We start from the raw sequence: 26,702 nt of genomic DNA on the forward strand, positions 1-26,702 counted from the left end.
AATACATAAACACAACTGAAGTTTCTACTCCAACAGCCATAGATGCTTCATATGGCTCAGTATTTGTGGATTTCTACAGTTGTGAAATAATTTTTCAAAGGGGTGGCTCTTCAGGAATGAAATGTCATCTACAGGCAACTCAATTAATTTCTTGTAACTGACATCTTTAGCTCTTGTTAATTTGAGCATGCCCTTATAGCTGTGGGGACGTTATAATGTGATGGTCAATCCCACTATTCGTTGGTAAAAGAGTAACCCAAGAGTTGGTGGTGGGTGGTGATGACTAGCTGCTTTCCCTCTAGTCTTACACTGCTAAATTAGGGATGGCTAGCACAGATAACTTTGCGAGAAATTCAAAACAAACAAATTTGAGCATTCACTTCTTTTTTTGCATCTTCTGAAACTTTATGTTGTTCACTGCCAGTCTGTAAACATTTAAACATTCATGCACATCAAGTATTTTGATACCATTCTTCCAGTCTGAAAAATTTCTAGAAATAAGTTTCTTCTGCATATTTAGTTTGGTTAGTTTCCCATGTTTTGTACTTGCATGCATGTGATGCAGAACTTCACCAACATTTGAATCATAGTGTAACCGAGGGTATCTTAAGAATAATTTTTATTGAAATATGAGTTGTCAGATAAGTAATCTCTGTACTGGGATACAGCTGATTTCATCCAGTTGATATGTTTCATCTGGAATAAGTGGGGGTTTATATATACAGTTTTCTTTAGCTGAAACAGCACCCATAACATCATGAATACCAGGCATTTAAATGTTTTGTTATTTTTCCTGATAAACTTCGTTAGAGCAACCACCACTAGTGCTTGCAGCTGCAGTGGAAAATTACTGTCATATATATCCATATTATTGAAATGTTAGTATATACAGAAATTAGTTTTGTTTTTTTTCACTATCACCAAGAAATTCACAGCTTAACTATCAGTAATAGCAGTGTCCATGGCACTGTAAAACACATTTTGTCAATGTGTGTAGTGTGAACCACTTTTTAAAAACAACTAGTCATATCCAGGCAACAACATTTGCTGATGCTGCTGGCTGTCATGTACTAAAATCACTAACCAGACTGTTTCTTGGGGTTGATATACTTTTGTATATTAGGATGACAATAAGGGATGTGGGATCACATGATAATATGTAACATTTAATTAATGTATTACAGATGGTGGAGAGGGATTACACCAAAATAAGTGAATTTAGATAATGAGAGAGTATCTGAAGTAAGAAATCTACCTATGGACATCTGGTTTTAAAATAGTTGATGAATTTTGGATATTGTAATGCCAGTTGATATTTCAAAATATGGACATACAGACATTTTCTGCAAAAAGAATAAAATAATATTGACAGTATAAAATTGGAAGGGGGGAATGTACATAGTATCCCCATGGCAAAAAAACTAGAAGGGTATGCCCCCCACTAAATGATGCCCATGATTATGCCAAGAAATTTGGGAGAGATGGTAATATTCTTTTAGGCTGCACAGTATATAGGCTGTTTCAAAATTCGTATAGGTAAAGACATCTGATGTAATTTATTCATAATATTTTGTGATATTTATTATCATGAGAAGTTTGGAGGTGAAACTAATTGCATTTATTTTTAAGAGGAGAGTGAAAGAGTTTATGATAGGTTTTTGCTGTTATCCTACCTCCCAAGCGTATGGTTTATGGGACTATACTTGTGACAGCCTCTTAATTAAATTACCATTTGAAAGAGGACATTGTCATTTATTTCTTTGGTGGCTGTTGAGACTTCCTTCAAGTTGAATCATTATTTTTACATTCATTCTGTTCCCTTATATAGATCTGTAGTAATGAAGTTTAGACTTGCTACATACAAAGAAGTTTTCAAATGGGTTGCATGGTTTTGAGCCAAATTTACTTTAGAAAATTGTGTTTTAATGATTATGTGAACTTACAAGTAAATACTATTAATTTTATATGCATTTTACAGATTTCAACTAGTTGCAAGTAAACATATGAACTACAAAATAACACACAACAAAACAAAGAACTTGGCTGAAGCAGACAACTGCAATGCATATTTTTTCAAGCAAAGCAACATTATATTATTTAATGTAGGTAGGCAACAGTGAGAAAATTTTCAACTCTATTACACTTATCACTCTTTGTTTGCAAGTTGTTTAAAATCATCTTATTACAGTATCACTTTTGTATGCAAATTGTTTAAAATCATCAGAAGTGTAATATTAATATTTTAAAACAAATTAATGATTTCTGTAAAATTGCATGGAAAAAATAAAGTGGTTACAGTCACAGGCCACCTGGATCTGTCATCTAGGAATGCTAACTATAACACCAGATGGTTAAGTGGGTGTATTTAATATAAGCATTTCATATTCTTAAAAAAATAACAGGCAAACATATTGTTCATATTGTTTCAAGCTTGTTGTAATGACTAAGATTTTAGTAAAATAGTAAGAATACATAAGCAGACAAATAAAATAATGCAGAATACAGCAAGCTTTCCTAGAGTTTGGCACACGCACCATTATAGGAGCGCATACTATTAGTCTACTTAGTTTCATTTATAAAATTTCAAGTCTATTAACATAATTTATGCATTCATGTCCCCAAAAAAATTTGAAGAAATCCAAATACGGTTTTTGAATGAGGTTCTTGATTGTAGGTTATAAAAATGCTAACATACTAAATTTGATTTCATAAACACTATTTGACACCTTGAATTTCAGTATGGTAATGCAATTTATGGGGTGCACACTGGTATTTTACCAAGACTGGAAGAAATCTGAAGTTTCCAGTAGTATAGCTTAACCATTAAAGGGTGGGAGTACATGACCTGTCATAGATTAACATTTGCCATGAGAACTCTTCCCACAATATTACATCATCTCCAACATCTTACAGGCCCCCTATTTTAGCTCAGTATGAAATACAAGGCTTGTCACAAACACATATAGTTACATTGTGAGTATAGTCTAATTGCCCCCATTATTTACTTAAGTTAGCAGTGTTCACAATTTGGTAGTTTGCAGAAGTTATAGCTTTCTGGTAGAATTAGAAATGCATACTTTCTTTCGTAATGTATGTAAGCTGTCTTCTCTGCTTTCTTGTACATGACTTTAGTATGAACATAACCTCCATTCAAAGAAAGAATGACCAAATATTCATTCATTTAATATATTCTGAGTTTTCAAGTTGAAGCATCTGCACCAGTTTTTATTAAATTGGACTTTTTGTAATAGTTACTATTAGTATATGCTTTGAAATAGCTACAAATGTTTCTCGGGTGGGGTGGCAAACTCTTGTAAAATTTCTCAAATCTTTACATTGTAGTAGTTAATGTTAGCACAATCATGTATAATTAGTTCATTTACTAAACGATGATTTTATTATTTATTTACTATTGCATTAAACTATGACTTAGTGGAATTCATAGAACTTTATGTCAATTTTGACATGTACAACAGAATCAATAATAATTACTTCAGAACTACCTTGTGTTTTTACATTTTTGCAAATATGTCCATGCCTTTATCAAATTTTATCAACTGCTTAGTGTTTGTTTTTCAATGCTGATCAAAGTCAACCCTGAAAGTCTTTCTTGTGATGTGCTTTATCTCAAATATAATTTGATCAGTTTCATTCTATTGAATATCTCTTGGGTAACACACTTTTAAGCAGGAATCTTCAAATATATATGTATTAGTATAACAAGGTTTGGGAATAATCAGTGATGTCGAGAAAACCCACTTGTAGAGATATATATATGTAAAAATGGCTCATTTGGGTTGAGAAAATATTTTACATAGAGGAGCGCTCCTCTACGTAAAATATTTTCTCAACCCAAACGAGCTGTTTTTACATATATAAAGTTTGGGAATGCATGCAGGTGTTGCTTTTTTAGACAGAAATTGCAACATATTCTGCACTGAATTTGGGAGGTCAACTCAAAGATCCTTTTCCCAAGTCTGCTACATGCTCTGTAATAGCTTGTAATCCTTAAATGTCCCTTCTTCATCACATATATCCTTTTCATATTTTTGCAGTATGAACCTTAATGTTTGTGCTTAACTCTCAGATGCAAAATGTGATGCAGTCAAGCATGAAAACGTAACAACATTTTCTTGAAAGTATTTAAATTCTTTCTGTAGCTCCAACTTGAGTGTCCAAAGTTTTGTTATAAACATCTGTTCTGAAGCTTTCGTTTCTAGGAATCTTATAGTTTCATCTTCTGCTTCTTCACCAGGAAGTTTGGATACATTATTAGTAGCATACTCAACAGCCAGATTATTGGAACATTCAGTGTTCTCAGATATTCCTCATCTTTCAGTTTTGATAAATTTTCTTTAGTGACTGTGATTAGTTCAGATGCTCTACAAAGGCCCATATCTGTAGATTGAAGATACTTAGACAGTATGTTAATCTTTTTTAGACTTTCCTGCAATAGATAAAGAATCAGCAGAAATTCAAAGTCAGTCATTGCTGAAGCTCATGACTTCCCATCTTCATATAATTTCTTGTATTGTATATAGCATCTGGAAAGGTTTTTAGAACCATTGTGATAGATTGCTGACAGCAGCTCCAGTGTACTGACTGTAATCTTTTGTAATTTCTTGTATTGTGTATAGCATGTGTAACAATGCTGGAAAAGTTTTTAGAACCATTGTGATATATTGCTGACAGCAGCTCCAGTGTACTGATTGTAATATTTTGAAAAATCTTTATCAATATTGTATTCTTCATGAACATCATAACAAGCTTGTAATCAAATGTTGCTTCATGTGAATCAGTTAAACACAGGCTGAGGTTATATACATAACAAAGTTCTTTTCTTTCTTGTATATTTTATTTACACAGCTGTCATAAAAGTATCTATGGTAAAGGTGCACTGAGATACCTCATTCTTGGAATTATTTAATTATGAGCCTGTGTGTGCAATCACTGACAGTACTTCTAAGAAAGAGAATCCTCTACTTGGCAGCCCTCTTTGAACAAAGTGCATTGAAAATGATGAATGTTCCAAATGATAAAGATATCTAGTTTCATCTGCTATCAAAGCACAATACTTTCATCAAACTGGAGTCAAGAACTTGGTTCGATATACATTTTATCAAGTCATTCTTTATTTCTGAGTTCAGTTAGAAACAAACCTCTTCTTGTTTGATGCCAACACGATTTATAAGGACAGTGTCATTTCACACCAACAGTTTACACAATTCCAAAAAAATTGTCCTCATTCATAGAGGTGTTTTACAAGCAAGTATATTATCTGTGTCCATGAAAGGCTTTTGTTGCAGTAAGAACAATATTATGTGGATGATACATTTCAAAACTAGTCTGTTGTTTTTAACAGTTTGTAAATGTGTACTGAGCTATTCTCAGTTATTGCATGTTCACTAACAATATGCTGTTGTGTGATAGCCATCACACATGCTACTTTAATATGCTTTTTAACATGTTGGGTGCCTTTCTTCCAGTCACAGAAACCCTTGGTCACATCACATAATGTTGGCTCATAATTTGGATTGTGTTGTTCAGCAAACAAAATGCAAGGAGAACAAAAGGCTTCACATTGTTTATTAGTTTACCAGTTGTGCTTGATTTTCAAACCATTAGGTTGACTTTTATGATACCACGATGAATGAACTGAATGTCTTGATTCCTCGTTTTTGAAAATGTAATTCCTCATAATCCCTGGTTGGCAGGATTCCACTCAAATTAACTCAGGTACCATATTTTTGTGTGGGAGCACTCAATTATTCAGTAGCCTCTTCAGCCTGTTTATTTGAATCATTTAGGCTTACTGCATTTGAAGATACTCATACATTTATATGTCATCCATATTAATTACATTTTCACTTGTATCATACTCATCTTTCATAGCGGGGTTGTTTTGACATAACAGTTTTGTAGATAAACAGGCCTGCAAAGAAACAGAAAAAAGGAATGAAGGGTTAAATCATGTTGTACATTAATCAAATTATGTTCACCTTATATTACTGAGTTATTTAGAAATCCATAGATCTGTTGGTCTTGTTAATATTATACATTAGAGATAATTCTAGATGATAGAAATTATCAGAGAATTATGAACATACTATTATAACTTCAGTATACTTTATATAATATCTCAAATGGATTATTTGGTACTTCAGGAACTTTGTTCTGAACAAGCCAGTTATCTTTCACCACCTCTTGATAACATATCAGGTTATATTTTTGTGTATAATCACTGTTGACAACTTTCTTACATGTCAAACACTTAAGATTGTGACATTTAGGTTTTGGAGGCATGTTGAGTTGCTAGATCAGAATTTTACTTATAATAACATAATAGGATTTTGTTACACCAGATCTTTAAGTTCAGTCTTGAAACAGTGTCCTATACCTATATTATAATATATGCAGCATGCTAGTAAACAGATTATATTCAAACACATGAAGCATGCGCCATCTGGAATGAATTATACCATACAAGATTGAAGTTATAATTGTATACCTTTCCTTGGAAGACTTCCATGACTTTGGGGATGAAGGAGTGCATTTGCTGAATATCTTGCTCAGTGCACACTTTTGTTGTGTAGGAATATGAATATAGTTTATGTAGTGTAATAATAACTAGTGTGTAAACCATTGCTCCCAACTTCATAGTACCCTAACCTAATATTTCATAACTAAGTGAAATAAAATTTTGTGAAACCAACAAAAAAATAGAAAAGTGCTTTCAAGGCAATCAAACATTGGTAAATTTCTATGCAAGCCAATCAAAATTATCATCAATTACGAAATTAATTCAAGATGTATTTGTAGAACAATTATATATTGGTAAAAATGAGTTAGGTTAATAGTTTATAGAAAAGTCAGTGTGTTTTACTAACACTGCCTTCCAACAACATCTTTTATGTCATGTTGCTTTGCAACAAAAGTATAATCTAATTTGTTGTTAGTCTGTGCACTGAAAGTATGAAATGAAATGTATAGACAACAAAACTGGAAAAAAAATATTTGTTGATTTCTTAATTTAGAATTGCCATTGATTAAAAAGTTTGCTTTTTATCCAAAAGTTGATTATGTAACAGAAGAGACCTTAATTTAAAAAAAATTTAAATTGAATCAATATTTTTATTTTCATGGTAAATTGTATGCACTTAGCTGTAGGGTAGGTAATACCACACTACATCTTTATGCTTATTATACCAACACATATAAGATTTCTCAACCCCATCACTGAAATCAGAATGGGCAGACAGTTTGCATGCTATTTTATCTGGATAAACGCATTTTGGATTTTATGACTTTCCTATTTTGAGAAATTCAGTGTGACATGACATACACTGGTTTTTATATAGGTTAGATATAATGCTAATATGAGATTGGATATTAAGAAAGGAAGGGAGAATAATTCAAATTATTTGATATTTTGTAGTATATCAATTTTCAGATGCTGAAAATTCCAATAATCAATAAATTTTGACAAGGGAGGCTGTTGCCTCCTTATAGCTACACCAATACATAAGATTTAAGTGCATGTTATTTGATGTTCACATACAAGAGTACTCATGTCTCAGTCATGTCCTGAAATAGCTGTTTTAAATACAATGTGTTCATGGTAATGCTGTTGAGAAAACCTCTTTAACCAATGTTACATTGTCAGGATAATGTAAAAATAAAAATTCTATACAGAGAAAACAGTGCCATCACCAGTGTATACAATAATGGCCATGAACATTCATGTAATGATTGATTACACTGTTTCTGTTGTATTTGTCAAAAGACAGTAGCTTGTGATAATGTGGCGAATGGCAACTCTTGAAACATAGACAGAGAGATAAACACAAAGAACCTACTTTTCCTGAAGAGCCTGCCTCTCTTATGAGAACATGTTGGATTAGGTAACTTATATGTTTTTCTTTCAACCTTTACTCCTAATTTTATGTACAGTGAGAATATTTCTACAACACTAACACCACTTCCAGTAGCTTATGTTATGGGAACAACACAAGCAGGGTTGAGTGACTTACAAGGCTTTAAATCTGTACTCTTAGTTCATCCACACTGAAATTAGACTACCCTATATGCTTCCAGTCATTCATTATTCACAGTTTCACTTTAATCAATACTGAGACCACGTGTGTGTTTTTAATAATATCCTTTTTACTTTGTATCTTAGTATGGCTGAAAATGGTCACATAAAACAAAGTGTGATGTGTGTCACATGTTTCCAGTCTAGCCAGCTGTCTTTTGATTTGCTTCTCAAGTTAGTAAATAGCATCTTAGTCTGCCACTTAACATTGTTTCAGAGTTTATAGCATTTCTTTCACAGTTCATCATATTTAGGGGATGTGTATTTACCTGACACTATTTTTATATCATATGAAGTACTTTTCCAGAGTTATGCAATACTTGTTAATCACTTTTACAAGTATACAGCTTAAGAGATTTTTGTTTTACTTGGTAATGCATGTTTACTACATTATACCACATACTATGTCAGAGATTTATTTTTATTCTTTTTTGCATGTACATTAGAAATATCCTATTTTGACACATGCCCTTCAATTATATGTATAATTGTAAATAAAAAAGTAAAACATTTACATTTAATAACATATGACCTTCTAGGTATCTTTGACATCTTATTTTTAAGCTTGTTCATACAATGTGAATGCTATCAGTTGATGCTGAAATTATCAACTTTTTATATTATTCATTACCAGCAATGTGAATATTTGCATCATTTTGAACAGTTTTATATCGTTTCTGGTACAGTTAGGTTCCAATGAGAACGATATTAAAAATCAACCTGGTTGGTAGTAAGTATAGATAATTAAATAACTTTTTGTATTTCATACAAAGATCAGAATGAATTGTTGCATCAATTAGGTACTGTTTCTGTTGATGGTATTCTTGGCCATAAGCAATATTAATTTTCTGTGCAAGACACACAGTGAAAGCCAACATATAAAGTGAGTTGAAAAAAAATGCCAGTATGCCCATCGAGGGGTCAAGGAATAATGTTTATGAAGTATGAGGGTAGGGACCCAAGTATATATATGCTCTTGGTATAATTGCAAAGACAGTAAAGAGTTATGGATAGGGATTTTCACAGGCAGTAGTATAACAGCTGTTTTACCAGCTTGCCCTACAAGTATGAAATGAATTCATGATGTATTTGTATTTTACCAAAACTAAGGAAAAACAATGCTAATGAGGAAATCAATTGTAGTATTGATGGCATTTTGTTTTTTAAAAAAAAGTATGAAATGTGTTAAGGATCCTTTAAGATGTCATTGACCTGCAACTAATTGGTGTATAAAAAAGTTTGAAGTCATCTAATTTTAAGGTTAAGTGGAATAAACAGAATAACTAAAACTTATGTTTTCTTAGAATTACAAACTTTTTCTGGAAAAAATGAAACATTTATTAGTTTCTAATGTCAGACATGGCTCACAATACAGTTTTATCAAATGAAAATTGTATATCTTAACTATGTTACGAAATTGACCAGGAAAGCTTCACTTTTGTTTATGAAAATACCAAGAACGTGCTTGTCACATCTCAATACAAGTTCAAGCAGTATTACAGTTTTTGTAAAACTTATTTTATTACTGGTTAAACGTAACATGGGTTATAATATATATATATATATACTTTTCTACAAAAGTAAAAGAATGGAAAGATTTAGAATTACACAAACATCATACATACACATATATGTATATGCATATATATAAATAACAGTCAATCCAAAAGGGTAACTGTTCTTAAAGCATCATCTTCCAGTATATCCAGTGTAGCTACAGCACCATCATTAAATAAAAATGATAAACCACCATCAATAACTAGACATGCATCGAACATCCTAGATTTCACCTCAATTCTGGAAAGAAAAACAAATAATGAAATAACTAAGTGATAACTAGACGTTAGAAAAATATTTATACTTAGTAACTATGATACTGCATCATCATGGATGAAAAACAATCTTTTGATGTGGTGGACAGAACAAAATCATCAAGACATCATCAAATAATGACATTTTTGCACAGTAAATAATGAAACAAAGGCCAGAAATGTATTCTCAAGACAGCTGGTATGGGTATTAGAAGTTTAACTGAAATAAAGTACACAACAATGGTGCAACCATTTTAGGTCATATTCAGGCTAATAAAAAGACTTTGTAACTGACTGTTGCTAGTGTAACTACTGTACTATCAGGTGGATATTTGTTTTGCCAATCTTTTAATAATAATTTGGTTTTTCTATTGATCACTTCAGGCAAGCAGAAAAATGACTTTTACTTTATCCTTGTTACTTCTTGTTGAACAGTTTGCTACCACACACTAGGTAGGCATTACAATATTCTTAATACTGGTCTCGACTGACACGTTCTACAAGCTATTACTTATTACCTAAAATGGCAGAGAGAAAATTTCTAACAATATGTAAAATCCTCTATCACATGCATTTTCATTGACTCATTAGTGTGTACTTAAACAGTGCAAAAATTAAACATCTTGACAAAATTGATAAAGTTTTAGAAACTGTCATGCAATTCCTACATTATTCTAATAAAATTAAGTTTTTTTTCATAAAAAAATGCTTAAATGTGAATAATCAGATTGTAACTTATAAATGCTCCTGAAGATATATATTCAGGTATTTATCTCCTTCTTGTACCTTCAATTTGTCTCAAATGTTAATCATATTTTAAGAGCTGCTTAAAATTGTTTAATATGAAGTTCATTTAACAGAGATACATGAAACTGTCACTAGACATAATAAAAAAACATAATAGCATAAATTATTTTAAAAATATACTGTTTAATTAGTTAGTTTTAACTATGCTGTCTTATAAATAAATATGTTGTAAGAAGAGCATTTATTAACAGATGGAAAGATAAATAGTGGTAGTTAATTAAAAACATGTAGGAAGTTGTTGTTTTGAATTAAGCACAAAGCTACAAATGGACTATCTGTGCTCTGCCCACCATGGGTATTGAAACCAAGATTTTAGTGTTGTAAGTCTGCAGATATACTGCTGAGCCACTAGTGGGCTCTATGAAGTCAAAATTTCAGTATACACTGTATATTGTTGAAAGTTCTTGTACACTGCAGTGTATGACAATTTTATCCAGAAGTTGTCTCCAACAGACTATTGTTCTACTATATATATATACTGCTGCCTAGAATTCCAACATAAAAGTATCATGGTCATTAGAGAGACATATAGAAATTTTATGGAATTCGAACAAAAACTTAAATATAGGCTCAGTGCATTATGAAGTGTTTTAAGAAGTATACCTTAGCAGATTATTGTGTATTTACTAACTCACTTTATCAAATCTTGGTGTTGTACATCTATCTAATTTTCTTGCGTGATTTTGATAAATTCAACAAGTCTTACCTTTTAGCAAATCCTCGAGGCTTACTGCTGAACCCTGTGCCTGTAATAAAACAAAAAAAAAGTGTCAACTTTTCAAGGTAGGTGTGCAGCAACATGAGTTGAATTTGGTACCAAAATGAGAGGAGGGGAAATCCTCACAGGAAGCATTGTGAGGGGGCATCTGCTCCATTTTATAAAAGAAAACTATCTTTGACTTATTTTTGTCATAAAGAAAAGGATAATGTATGCTGGTTTAATTTTTTTGAGATGTGCAATACATAGTTCATTAAATTATCCTTATTTGTTCTCCATTTCATGAAGACTCTCAAATGTTTTAAAGATTAACTGCTAACACATGATAGAGAAATATTGAATACCAAAAATCTAAATCTCTCAAACTGCAACTAGAGAAAAAGTTAAGACAGAAAACTGCAAATCAGTTTTTTAAAAACTGTCTACAAGTTACACATATGCAATGAATAAAGATAAAACACAATGTTAGATACTTGTATTCTACAAACAGGCCATTAAAGGATATTAGACACAAAAACTCCATAAATGAGTAAATTACTATATGTGTATACTTTACATATCTAAAATCTCATTTTTTACAAATAAATCAAGTTTAAATAAAACCATATTGGCATTATTTTGTGTAAGAGTTGTAGCATATTCAATGATTCTTACAACTTGCGATGATAAGAAACCCACTTGAAGTAAAAATGTATTCTCAAGATGGCTTGTATGGGTATTGAAACTTTAATTTATTAAAGTAGAGAACAATGTTTTGACCTCCTTAGGTCATCTTTGGGTCAACCTGCCAATAAGTCAAGATGTTTCCAGACCATAAACTTCTAGAACCTTTATAGAACTTTAAGAGTTGTAGGAATTCTCAAAATGACTGGTTTGGTGTCCTGGTGCTTCTTTATTTTTAAATTACAATTTACTGATTAGTTAAAAAGCAAAATATTAACTGGTTAACTTTACATAATCCAATTAAATATACAAAAGTTCAACAGAGGACAAACTGTTCAGTGTACTTTCAGATATTCAAATTCTCAAAAACCCTACAACCAAAGTACTTTTTTTTTCCTATGATTATTCCACTGCCTACAGTAGTCAGATGGTGAGGATAAAAAATTTAGGGGTGGTGCAGTGATGTCATATCAAAAAAATAACTGCATAATCTTTTACACATTAATTTACATATCATAAACTACAGCTGGGGAATTAGTGAAAATGGCTAATCAATTAATCATCAGGCTCATTAACTGATTACATTCAAGATTTAAATAGCTGGTGTAACAAGAAACACTAAGTTCCATTAGTTTATTATTTTAAAAACGTTAATAGATTTCACCATGATTTTAATTAACTTATTTTCCATGGGAACCATTCAGTGTAATTGCTTCTTGGAGGTAAAGAAGTTAACTGCCAAGCTCTTATTGGGTTATACTATTTCATGTAGTTAGCTAGGATTGGAGAGAGAGTGAGTGAGTGTGTGGCTAGATCAAACTTTGTAAGTGCAGTTGCATCCCTATTAATGACATTCTAGGATAGAATGTAAACAGTTATTTTCATTACATACTTGATGTGAGAATGTATAAGGAGGACAAAGTTTTGTATGTTCACAAGGCAAAACCCTGCCTTTATTCAAAATTTCATATTTAGCAAAATGAGAATGCAGTGCTTTGGAATCACATCTTGCAGCACTTTCCTCAGCAATTAAAAAACTTGTTTAACAAAGCAGTATATCTAAATGAGTACAGCAGAATTAGAGCTTAATAAAAAAAACTAAACTGCTACTGTTCCATACTTTTGTCAAACATTCTATGTGCTGAAAAACAGTAGGAAAAGACAATTATTCTTTCAGGAAAAACTGTGCATACCAAACACTACAGGATCACGAATTGTATAGGCCAGCAAAGTTTCAGATGGGTCGAAAATCAAGGAGTTGTTAAATCTGGTTGTGATTCGTTCAACTAATTTACTGTCTTCCAGTGGCAGTGCTGACCCTGTTTCTTCATTTACTGTGAAGAAATTGTAATGGTTAGATATTTTCTGGAATAAAAGTAAAGAACCTCAACTCCAAATAACAGTATTAGATAAATTATTGTTTTCACAATCAGTGTTTTAGCTCATGGTGATAATTCATTCACTACCAAGATTATATTTATTAACTAGAACAATTAGTGTAAAAAAGCTGTGAGTTAGCATTGTCTGGGAATATTACTTTACTTTAATATATCCTATGTCTACAAATAATGATAACTGACTATTTGCTGACCATTAACATTTACAGATAGGCATAGAACAAAAAATCTTGAAGTTTGACTGTAGCTCATTGACAATGTTTCTCATAGAGTTTGTACTGATGTTTAAACTTGACAATGTTTCTCAGAGTTTGTACTGATGTTTAAACTTGACAATGTTTCTCGTAGTTTGTACTGATGTTTAAACTTGACAATGTTTCTCATAGAGTTTGTACTGATGTTTAAACTTGACAATGTTTCTCATAGAGTTTGTACTGATGTTTGAACTTGACAATGTTTCTCATAGAGTTTGTACTGATGTTTAAACTTGACAATGTTTCTCATAGAGTTTGTACTGATGTTTAAACTTGACAATGTTTCTCATAGAGTTTGTACTGATGTTTGAACTTGACAATGTTTCTCATAGAGTTTGTACTGATGTTTAAACTTGACAATGTTTCTCATAGTTTGTACTGATGTTTAAACTTGACAATGTTTCTCATAGAGTTTGTAGTGATGTTTGAGCTTGACAATGTTTCTCATAGAGTTTGTACTGATGTTTAAACTTGACAATGTTTCTCATAGAGTTTGTACTGATGTTTAAACTTGACAATGTTTCTCATAGAGTTTGTACTGATGTTTAAACTTGACAATGTTTCTCATAGTTTGTACTGATGTTTAAACTTGACAATGTTTCTCATAGAGTTTGTACTGATGTTTAAACTTATAAACACCAACTTTTAATGCACTTTCTGTATGTGAAATTGTTTTACAATTAAGTTTTATATTTTTTATAAATAAAGTTAACTTTTATTATATAGTTCTGATCCATATTGGGAGTTGATTTTGACCAGAATTTCTCAACAGTAATCATTTTAGAATTGTATTGTTTTGCCAGATTCAAAAAATAAAGCTAATAGTAAACTTTTATGCACAAGTTGTTTTTAACTTTTAGGCAATCACTGCATTTTTATACATTTTACCCATTTTATTTTTCTTGTTCCAAAAGAACTGTAAACATTTAATTTTTACTAATACAGTCAGAGCATATACACAGACCTGAATTTAACATCCCATGTTTCAAGTGAAATGTAAAAAAAATATAAATTCCATTATGTAATTCTAGTTTTATAACCATACTTTATTTTGAACTGATAATATATTTTCCTTTCCCTCATCTGTGAAATTCTATGAAACCACACTGTTAATGAAGCTTTGTGTTAACTAGTACATATAAATGTTTACTCACATCTTAATTGAGGTCTAATACACTATAGCCAATTTTATTAATGTGGCAACATATTTTTGTTTTGCTTTTATAATGCAATAAGCAGTGTATCATGATTGTTGTAGGTCAATAGAAGCAGTCAGTAATCAACCTTGGTAGAATTGGGACCACAAAGCAATTCTTGATGACGAGAAACCCACTTAAAATAAAAATGTATCTCAGAACAGCTGGTATGGGTATTAACACTTATTGATAAGCAGAGAAGAGCCATTCTGAGATACACTGGGACTACAAACATTTGATTTCAAGTTAAATTAACTGCTTTTGGTGTGAAAAGATAAAAATAAAATAAAAAGAACACATTAATTTAGTGTAGTTATTTCAAGTCAATTGTGATGGGTCAGCCAGGAGTAATTACATAATAAGGCTTCAAATAGAACAGGACTGATTAAAGGAAAAGAATGTTTGGTGTTTTATGGCACAAAGCAGCTAGGCTATCTGTGCCAAACATCCAGTACAAAGTTAAAATTAAAGTAAATTAAAAAAATTCATAAAAGGAAATTAAGGTAAAACAAAACAAAGTTAAAAAACCCACATAAATAGCATTAAAACCAATGTTTACATCTAGTCTACAGCAGTAAGAGAAAAATTACAGTAATACAGGTTGTAAATGACTTTCTGTAGCATAACTGTAATTATCATAACTCGCCAGGAAGACTAACAGGTAAGTTCAAAAACCACCACAAGTCACATGATGTTGGCCTTTCCAGTCCTGGTTCCAAGTTATTTGATGTTATGGCCATTTTCAGAAAGTAAAGTAATAAAAGTTTTAAAAGACTTGCAGCAAAATTTTAATTATAGCTCGCTAGGATGACTAATGGGTAGTTCAAACAGCAGCATTAGTCACCTGTAGTTGGCCTTTCTAGTCCTGGTTTTGAGTTATTTGATGTTACATCCATTTTATAATCGAACTAGATGGACTGTGATTCTTAAAAGGGAATCACATTAAGAAAGATCTAATGTATAAATTAAAAAACTTAAATGGCATTAAAAAGATTAATGTTCTTTAAAAAACTAAAAATATTTCCAAGGTGGACAGTGCCACCCATCACCAATAACACTAACGTTATGGACAAACCTTGGGACAGAACATGTTTAAGATGGTGCTGTTGTCGAGTCATAACGACGGCAATAAAGTAAAATGTGGCTTATTGTGACCCGAGTGTTACACAGACTACACATTGGTGCATCAGATCCAGATAAAAGAAAACAATGAGTTAAGAAATTGTGACCAATGTGTAGTCTAGTTAGAACAACTTCCTCTTTCCGATCCTTATGGAAGCAAGATGAGCAAAGTCCAGTATATGGTTTTATTTGGAAAAGCTTGTTTTAACGTTGCTCACTCTAAGTCAATTGCAAGCTGACATGGAGCCGAACCTTGAATACAGGACCATAGTCCATGTATGGAACAGGCACAGTGGTGATAGTGGCAGAGCAGATAGATTTAGCTGCAGTGTCAGCAAGCTCATTCCCATGAATACCAATGTGGCCCAGTATCCAGAAAAACTGGATAGAAGTAGGTGTGAACTAACATGAAGCGATTCTAGGGACAGTAGAGAACTAAGCGAGTCAGTATAAATAGTGAAGTTTGAGTACTGCTTAGCTTCTATGTGATCTAGGGCAAGATGATGTACAGTTCAGCAGTGAGCACAGAAACTATAGAAAAAATTATCTGCACAACCACCAAACCACAACAAACCATGGCAGAGCACACACAGTCACCTGATTTTGAATCATATGTATAAATAGTAATGGAAGAATGGTTCAAAAGATGTTCAATAAATAACAGATGGTATTTCCAATCAGGAGTGTCTGCCTTTCTTAGATAACTTAAAGATAGGTCACATTTTTGGACTGTAAGAAGCCATGGTGGGATGGGCTGACCAGTGGATACAGCAATGTTATCCAAGGACAGACCCAATTCATCCAACTGCACCTGGATACAAAGGCAAAAAGGAGCAATGGTAGGTCATCTGTTCTGAAAAAATATGGCCCACCGAGGAAGGAAAACAGAACCCCAGGTGGGATGCTTTGGTAAGGAAATGGCAGAAGTGCAAAGAAGGTTCATGAGACTCTGTGTACAAACTCTGAACTGGGAAAATGCAGAGCCAAAGTCCTTGATGATGAATGGGGTCCAGTATCTTTAAGGCCAAGGTCCTGGCAGAGCCACAGATCAGTGATCCATAGCCATGTTTCGATCAAATAAGAGCATGATATATCTTTAGCATAGAACAACGATCCACTTCCCAAGTGGTGGAAGAGAGGACATAGAGGATGTTCAGTGCTCTTGTACATTTGACCCATAGCTGCTTGATGTATGGTATAAAGATCAGCTTATGGTCAAAGATAAGCCCCAAGAACTTTGTCTTAGGGATCACAGGCAATGCAACTTCACCGATACAGAGTTCATGATCAGGGTGAATACCCCGTTGGCAGCAAAAGTGCATGCAAACAGTTTTAGAGAGAGAAGTTAAAACCGTTTGCTGTGGTCCACTTCAGTAAACGATTGAGAGCAGTCTGTAGCTGCTGCTCAATATACCTTATGTTCGACGACTGACATGTGATGTGAAAGTTGTTGACATAGAGTCTGTTTGCAACAGTAAGTAGGAGTTGTTCAGTGATGGCATTAATCTTTATACTGAAAAGTATGACACTCAAAACACAGCTCTAAAGGACTCCAAGTTCCTGTAGAAAAGAACAGGAAAGTGTCAAACCCACATGAACTTGGAATCTCCTGTCCATTAAAAAATTTTAATAAAAATGGGCAAATGGCCATGTGACCCATATATATGGAAGTCTTACAAATTGCCATACCTCCATGCTGTATCATAAGCCTTTTCAATGTGAAAGAATATTAATACAAGATGCCTAAGGCTTCTCTGATTGACATTTCAAGTCAAATCAGGTGGTCCACAGTGGAGAGCTGTCATCGGAACCCACACAGGGTGGGCAAGAGGAAGTTGTTTTATTCAAGGACCCAAACAAGATGAGCATTAGCCATCCTCTCTAAGGTCTTACAGACAGCTCGTCAAAGCAATTGGATGGTAGTTTGAAGGAATCTTAGGATCCTTCCCAGGCTTTGAGAAAGGTGGGACAATAGCCTAGTACCAGGCATCAGGATAAACATTCTCCTGCCAGATGTAGTTAAAAGCAATCAGAAGAATAGCAAGAGAAGCAGGAGATAGATGGCACAGTATTTCATAGTATACATCACCAGGTCCAACCGATGTATTGCCAGACTGATGAAGGGCCAACTTGAGTTCCACTAGTGTAAAGGGACCATTATAGTCATAGAGACAATCAGCTCAAAAGGAAAGAGGTGATTGCTCTGCCCAAGTCTTGATGGCTAAGAAGGTGAAGGAATAAGCAGAAGTGCTAGATACCTGGCAAATACTTTTACCTAATATCGGCAATGCTCCGGATATTAGCTACTTCCTAGCCAGAGAGCAAGTTAGAGAGGGGGACAGAATTATATTTCCCACTAACCTTTCGAATCTTATCCCTTATGATTTTGGAACTAGTGGTAGAAGATATGCTGGTTGTGAACTTAATCCAAGATTTCTTCTGGCTTTGATGTCTTTCCCACTGAGCATGTGCACAGGCCTATAGGAAAGTGATGCAGTGAGAGAGTGTGGAATACCTACGAAAAGTATCCCAGGCCTGTTTTTGAGTCTTCCGTGCCATGTGGCAAGCAGGATTCCACCACAGACGAGGATATTGTGGAAAAAATGTCAAGGTTTTAGGAATACATTGAGCAGCTGCTTGTATAATACAGTCAGTTACTACTGCCACCCAGTCGTCTATTGACAGCTTACAGAAGATGTCAGGATCAAGTTCTGTTTCACTTCTTTCAAGCAGTGAAAGAGGGCCAGTTTGCTTGATCCAACTTCCACTGGGGCATACTGGTCGGGTGGCATCGACCATATCCAGTCTCTCTCAAAATGATAGGAAAATGATCACTGCCTCGTGAATTATAGTCAACTCTTCATGAAAAATGGTATAATAGTGAAGGGGAGAAAATTGAGAGATCAATAGCAGTAAAGGACTGACTAGGTGCATGGAAATAAGTAGAAGAACCAGTATCAAAAAAGAGAAAGGTTGTGATCAGAGAACATATGCTCAATGGAGCAACCTCTCCAATCAATATCAGCACTTCCCCAGAGAAGATGATGTCCATTAAAGTCCCCCAGGATTAAAAAGGGAGATGGAAACTGTTCAATGAGAGCATTAAGGCCTGATTGATCATATGTCTCTCGAAGCAACAGGTAGAGAGAACAAACAGTGATGGTATGACCTGAGAAAACACGAATGGCTACGGCCTCCAAGGGTGTGTTGAGTGGTAAAGACAGGGTGGCCACATGCTGATCAACTAACAGTGCCACCCCTCCATGCACTCATCCATCACACAGCCTGTGATTTCTGTGTGAAGAAAACTGCCGAGAGGTGACTGTATTGGCAGGTTTCAGAAATGTTTCCTGTAAGGAAAGACAAACAGGATGGTAGGAAGCAATTAGTTTTGATGCCATCCAGATTAGAACGTAAACCTCAATAGTTCCATTGTATCAGGGTGGCCATTTTTATTTACGTGCAGGTGAATTGGGTAGAGAACCCTTCTGTTTATGACCATGTTTTTTTTTCTTTACTGTCCTTATTTGAGGGAGATCTATCAACCTTCATGGGTACCCTGGGTAGATTGGGCAGGTCTTTGCTGTTGGAAGGGGATTCTGGAGACTGAAGACATGAAAGAATGATTGTTTTGCATCTTGGGGTGAGAGAAGAAGATGTGCCTGAGGAAATGCCAGTACCTGGAACCAAAGGAAATGGATCTTGGTATATGCTGGAATGTATGTTAGGGACAGAGATGGGTGTTGAAGTTGATTCTTCAACTTTTTTAACCATGGATGTCAAAAGACTTTTCATTTGGTTTGAGGACAATTCTTTTGGAGGCACAGAGAAATCCATCTGCACTCCCACTGTAGTAGTGGAATGAAGTGCAGTAGCAACATCTGAGATGAAGTGGTGGACAGCAACTTTTGAGCCTCAGGGTAAGTAATGTTATGAATTGTTTTCAAATGCTGCACCTCTTTTGCTTCCAACCATTTAGTGCAAGAACAAAAGTAGGATGGGTGAGAGCCATTGCAAGAGGTGCAATGAGGGAATGTTTCACACTCATAGGCATCGTGGTCCTTGCCACTGTAATGAGCACACATCAATGAACCATGACATGTTGCCTTCAAGTGACCAAACTGCTGACACTGGAAACATATGAGAGGGTTTGGAATGTATGGCTGTATCCTGCAATTAAGATAACCTGCCTTGATGGTGGCAGGTGGACATGGTGATGTATATGTCAGAATGAGGACATTGGTCAGCATCATATTTCCATCTTTGCAAGTGGAGATATGCCTCACTGCAGAAACTTCTTGGGTAGAGAAACCAGTGAGAATCTCTGACTCTGGGATGTTCTTCAAATCTCTCTCAACAATGACTCCTCATGATTAATTCAAGGTAGCATGAAGTGCAACTTCAATAGGTATATCCCCAATTGCCTTTGAATGCAAGAGGAGTTCACTGTGTTGAGATGTTGATGTTTCCATCACTATGTCACCAGACTGAAGCTTCTTTACTGACTTTGGAGAGCCAGCAAGTCCCTCTAGTCCCTTCTGAATGAAAAAGGGAGACATTTGCCCTAAAGGTTTGTCTGAAAGAGAATGCAGTTTAAGAAAATGAGGTACAACAGGTGTTACAGATGTTGAAGAACGCTGGTCAGAATCTTCAAGATGTGGTCGTTTACTTATGAACTGTGTTTTCACTATTTAAATTTTTTGGAGGATCCATAAAAAAGGAATATTTCAGTGCCCACTGACCCCACCCACCATGGAGTCCTATGAGGGGATGCACTACAATGCCAAACAAGGACACTTATAAAAGAAGTTAAAGATACACTGGTAGATTGGATAAGAACTGAAGATAATCTTCAATCATCATCCAGTTTATGAGATTAGAAAATGTACAGCAGCAAAAGTAAATGTGTATAAAAAAAATAGCAGTTATTTTGATAGAAAAATAGAAAATAAACATGTATTAAAAGCGAAAATAACTGAATGATATTAGATGGTAATAATTTGGAAGATTAACTAGCAAAGTTGAGTACAATAAGAAAAGAGACAGCAGAAGAAGCTTGAATGAAGAGAATGGAGCACAACAGAGAAACATAAGGATAGTTTGTTAAGGAATGTAAGTTGGAAAATGAAAAGACTCCTTGTACAGTAGAAGAAAACAGTAAGTAAGGTGAAAGAAACTACTGTGTAGAAACATGTATAAAAGCATACATGTATTATATACAATGGAGGACTGCAAGAATTATAGAGGAGTGTCACTACTCAAGGTACTTATAAAATTCTAGAAATAATAATGATGAGAAGTGCTTAGAAAAAATAGTAATTTGAGAGAAAGCCAAACCAGATATAGAAAACTACATGGAACAAAGAGCAATGTTTATTTATAATTAACTGAACATATGTCAAAATAAAGGAGAAACTTATTAACATTTATTGTTGATTTGAAAGTGACATTTGGTGAAGTAAACAAGGAGAATATATGTAAAACTGAAAGAACTTGAACTGTGGAGAAGAACACTGTCAATGATACAAGCAATTTAAGAGAAAAATGGAATAAGGTTAAGAGAAAGACTGGGTGAACATTTCTGAAAACAAGTACATTCTTTAACTCCAATTATATTAATAACTTGTACACATGGAAAGGAAGAGAAAAGGTAAGAGGTGCAAATTAGAAAGATACACGTTTTGAATATGCAGATGATGCATTATTGAAGCAGATGATAAAAAAAAGATATGTGTGTGTGTATTCAGAAGAATGGAAGGACCCACATTATAAGTATACTACAATTGGTGTAAAATAAGCAAGAAATTAGCATTGGACTTGAAAAGGAAATGCAATTCAAGTTATAAATAAGGGTGCTGGCTTACTATTGTAAACATGACACAAGAGTTAACCCAACAGCACTGGGCAAAGGCAAAGAGAATGCAGCAAAAACCATTTGTTTGTTACATTTCAGGTTTCAGTTGTCATGTGCATATTTGAAATCTGGGGATGGTATGAAATGGCAACTACAGAAAAACTTCAATGAAAATATGATGTTCAGATAACAAAATCTGTCCCAAGGAAAATACTACATCATTCAATAAAACAAAATTATTCAAAATAAACTTTTAGTCAGTCCTCTAACTTTTTTTTTTAACCCAATACTTTCAAGTATAATTTTATTCAATAAAATGCTTTATTTGATTTTATGCATAAATTTATCCAAAAGCCACAAATTTTATAAATACAGTAGTGTTTGTGAATTTCCTCAATGTTTTCCAAGCATAACATGGTACTCATAACCCTCTAGGATGAAATATGAAATATATTTTAATAAATATTGCTAATTTGAAACTTAACTTCAGTACAAGTTCAGTTTTTAAAATTATGCCAGTGTATGATATATGAAAGTTTCACATTAATCACTAAATTAAAATCTGCACAAAAGCCACACATTTTTAATTGTTTCTTAAAAATTAAATATCACAATGAAATATTTTTGAATTTCAAAGTAACTATCAATTCCTATATGTATGTCATATAAAAATATTTTATATAGAGAAGCTAAATAATTTGTAGAAATATCACTTTAAGTTTCAAATAATTTCGTTCAGTATAATTCTAAACTTTGTTTATAAAATGGAGTAAACTACTTGACATTTCTAATAATGTAAGTGAAATAACCTACGTCTGCAGAATGTATCTTTAATAGCTCAGTATTTTGCTGTGATAGTTATAGTTTTAGTATTGATAAACTCAAATTCATTAACCCAGTTTCAATTAACTTGCATAGTCTAATGTGTTGTTTTTTTCTCACATCTTTAAAAGAATAAATAAGGTATCCAAAGTATTATTCATAATAATATTTAACACTCCATGACTTATTATTTTGAACAGAAAATAGAAGGGTTATTTCAGAACTATTTTACTGCTGTTTACTCTTTTGACAGATAAAAAAAAAAAAAAAGTGGTTACTATTTCCAAGCCTAAAACTGTATCATATCTACAAAGAATATTATCATAATGTACATATTTTGATTCGATCAAAGCACAGATTTTATTTTTAAAAAAATTTCTTTCTTTTTTGTAACTAAGATCACATATTTCCTTTTATGATTTTAAATTCATAAAGTTAATACAATTTCCAAAATGAAAGGTCACAGCACTTGCATCTTTGAGATACCAAAAGAGCTTTTCATTAAATGGAATGTTTTAAAATGTTATCAATATTATAAACTCACCAATTTTGAGCAACTGTTCCACACACTGTGGGGTCAACTTATTAATATTAAATGACCAAGAGGTTGATCCTGTTCCAGTACAGACAGTTAAGCCAGAACTTTTAATTTTGACTTTGGGTGATCCATCAACAGACAATTCATAATAGGATACCCTGTTAAAAAGGTAGATAAACTTGTATGAAATTATGTGGAGAAAACACACCCATAGTGTGTAAGCATTGTTTTGTGTATCAATACTAGAACTTACTTTGCGCTAGTTACAAGTATATCGGAAACTATAAATTGATAAAGAATCCTCAACCTTAAACAGAATAAAGATATTTGTTCACATCATTTGCCAATATTCTGAATTAGTCTTTAAGGCCCTAGAAACATATAAATGTCTTTACACCATCAAATCAACCTAACAGTTTCATTGCAGTAGAACTACTCCTTAAAAATTACTGAAATTACATACATTTCTGACATGATGTTTTCAATTTTCAGATTGTTATTATAGCTTTACCTAGGAACAATCATAAAGCTTTTATAAATATATTTTAGTGTAATGTTCTGTACATATTTTGAATGGTCATAATACATATAACTACTATCTATGTAGCTTATAGTGTTTTGACTCCTAGACTTGAATTTGAAGCATCTTATAGATACATAGCTTGAGTTCTTTATGGCAGATTACTCTCACTTCACAAGAGTATTTGTACTTTTTGAGAGATAATTATCAGAACTGCTAAATTTTCTTCAATAAACAGAATTTGTTGATCAGTTCAAGCATAAGGCTTCAATCAAACTTTAATCTATACAGCTCTGTTTTCAACTTTTCTATTCACTCTCATTTCCAATACTACTCAATATCTAAGAGCCTTCTTAATTTCATTAAGGAAATTTAACCTTGTAATGTACTATTTTGTTGATAAGAAACACTGCAGTATCATATAGAAACCACCAGTATGTTGGACCTTAAGTATAGCACAGGTGATTGCATGATTGTGGATTTCATGCATAATAATTCAAACACAGGTAAAGATATGACCACGTAGTATGATATCGTTTCTATAATTCTTAAGTCCCATCTTTTCTTTACAAGTGCTTGAAGTTTGAAACCAGAACTATGTGAAAACGAACAATTTTAACATGTACCACACTTTCCACAATCAAATTTAACAATTAAATGATATAATTAGCATCTAGCAAAATGCAAACTGTACAAATGTTTAAACCTTCAAAAACAGGTTATTGCAAATTCCCTGGTGATTTAAATCATTTATTTTGGTTCACTATAAACCATTTATGCAAGGTTACCAGCTTGAGAGAAACTTTATAGGATTCTGTTGCTCTTTCCTAGTGTTTTTTAAAATTGTTACCTAGAAGAAAGAGATTCACCAATAAACACTTCGTTCAAAGCCATGACTGGAAGTTTGTGAACAAAATTGGAGCATCCATCAGGTGTGACAACAGATCCTTTTTGACAGTTATGCTGCTCTTGGTAACAATCTATAAACCTGTATTCTGGATACTGAAGTTGCTGGTTATGAAGTTCTACAGGGGGTGTATAAGCTTGTTCTCCTTTTAAGGTCACTCTAATCCGTTGCCTCTGAGTCCACCTGATCAAATACCACAGGGTTAAAAGTGTGTTACAAATCACCTACACAATTACATAAATTATGAGCTTTTTCCAAATTAAGAAAGTTTATTAGAATTTTTTTCAAAACATAACTAAGATCACTAAATCTTTCCATGCTGAATAAGCAAGAATTACTGATTATTAGAAATACAAATTTATTTTAGTTCAGGATTATGCAAGTGTCATAATTTAGATAATTTGTGGTGATTTTAAAGTGAAGTTATTATTGACTGCATTGAATAACACGTAAAAAAAAAGGAATAATTAGTGTTGTCAAATTGCGTTCTAAAGTAACTGAACCAGCCTGTGTGGATTTAACAAAGGAAAAAGAGACAATTATTTAAAGCTCTAGATACAACTGTGATAACCAACAGTGTAATTAACACTTGACTTGTTTTAATATATATTACTTTGAAACAAATATAATGTGGACCAATAAGTCATAAACACCTACTATAAATAATTCAGATCATACATAAAACTTGATTGATGTATAAAGAACTAACATTTATATAATCTTTATACAAAATAAAGAATAATTTTTTTAATTATTTAAATTAATATATAAATAATTCATTAGTGACAACTACTTAAATTTACTTTTTTTTGTATTTGTATCACATTAACTTTCTTATAACATTTTAAAACATGATAAATTATTCTGAAGAAAAATTATACTACTCAATGTTTAAAATAGTTTTGTTGAATAATAACAAAACAACCAGTTCTTGTATATTTGAAATTGAGTATGGGTGCCAACTTTGAAAAATATATAATAAATTTTAAATAAAAAAGATTTGCACTTTCATACATATAGAAGCACTATAATCTACTTTACTTGAAGATAAACTAAAGTTCTCATTTTTTATCAATATGAAGTAAATTCCTTAAAATAAAATATTTTTATTTCAAGTACAAAATACATTCTTACAATTCTATGCTTTACAACTAAAATTTGAGAACTTCCTGGCATATTATGGGTAGAATTATGGAGAAATATTAAGAAATGTCAAGTTTACAAAGTGTATAGACATATTAAGCAATTTAATTAGTTTTATCATAAGGTGAAAGTACATCAATAAAAGTTAGAGTTAAATTAATTTTTGACAAGTTTCATGTGTCTAATGGTATAATCATATACATCCAATCAAATTTTTTCTTTGTTCCCTATGATGCTACAATAACTGTAAAACCAAGATCAAACTAAAGATGACCATTTCCTTGTAAGCTGCAAAATAACTTTCCATCATCTATTAAAAAAACTACAGAAGAAAAAAAGACAGATGATGTTACACTGAATAAGAAATTAAAAATAAAACGGGTAGTTTAATAATAAAATATGACCACAGATTGTATGATTAGCAAGTACAACTGATACTTGTTTGTACGGGTAGTTTAATAATAAAATATGACCACAGATTGTATGATTAGCAAGTACAACTGATACTTGTTTGTTTACAGTGATGGATAACTTTTACATAGTTATTACTCTTAACTCCAACAATAAATAATTTCATTTTGTTGACTGTTAAAGTTATAAAAACTCTGCCAAAACCTAAATCTTCCTGCTTCAGGCAATGTGGCTTCAGTGCCAGGTTTCAACAAAGGGCAAATAACTGCCTGGGATCTTGTACTGGTCAGTGAAAAATTAAAATGCTATATTTTTTTCTCAATAAAGTAAAACAAAATCTGTAATGTTTAATCTCTTAAAATGGCAATTAAGTACCTAACACGAGCCTTAATTTCACAATTTCTTCTGGTGGTGGTGGTGGTGTATAAAGTACTACTTATTAGTAGA

The 26,702-nt window shown here is 32.8% G+C and overlaps 1 protein-coding gene across 4 annotated transcripts in view; it reads right to left on the reverse strand.

Annotated features, from left to right (window-relative positions):
* Window positions 1-1,887: 1,887 nt before the first annotated feature.
* The window catches only part of LOC143240805 (NAD kinase 2, mitochondrial-like), a 37,279-nt gene continuing 12,464 nt past the window's right edge, over window positions 1,888-26,702 (reverse strand). Inside the window, exons 5-10 of one of the 4 annotated variants that reach the window (XM_076483909.1) lie at window positions 24,645-24,884; window positions 23,281-23,432; window positions 13,285-13,425; window positions 11,417-11,456; window positions 9,718-9,889; window positions 1,888-5,932 (exon numbers count right to left, since the gene is read on the reverse strand). In XM_076483909.1, coding sequence (XP_076340024.1) covers window positions 9,751-9,889; window positions 11,417-11,456; window positions 13,285-13,425; window positions 23,281-23,432; window positions 24,645-24,884 — 712 coding nt within the window. In that variant the 3' untranslated portion in view covers window positions 1,888-5,932; window positions 9,718-9,750. Of the gene's footprint in view, window positions 5,933-9,588; window positions 9,890-11,416; window positions 11,457-13,284; window positions 13,426-23,280; window positions 23,433-24,644; window positions 24,885-26,702 lie in introns of those variants that run through there. The other 3 variants (XM_076483918.1, XM_076483933.1, XM_076483923.1) reach the window with 3 other exon arrangements.

Source organism: Tachypleus tridentatus, chromosome 2, assembly GCF_004210375.1.
Source record: "Tachypleus tridentatus isolate NWPU-2018 chromosome 2, ASM421037v1, whole genome shotgun sequence".
NCBI lineage: Eukaryota > Metazoa > Arthropoda > Merostomata > Xiphosura > Limulidae > Tachypleus > Tachypleus tridentatus.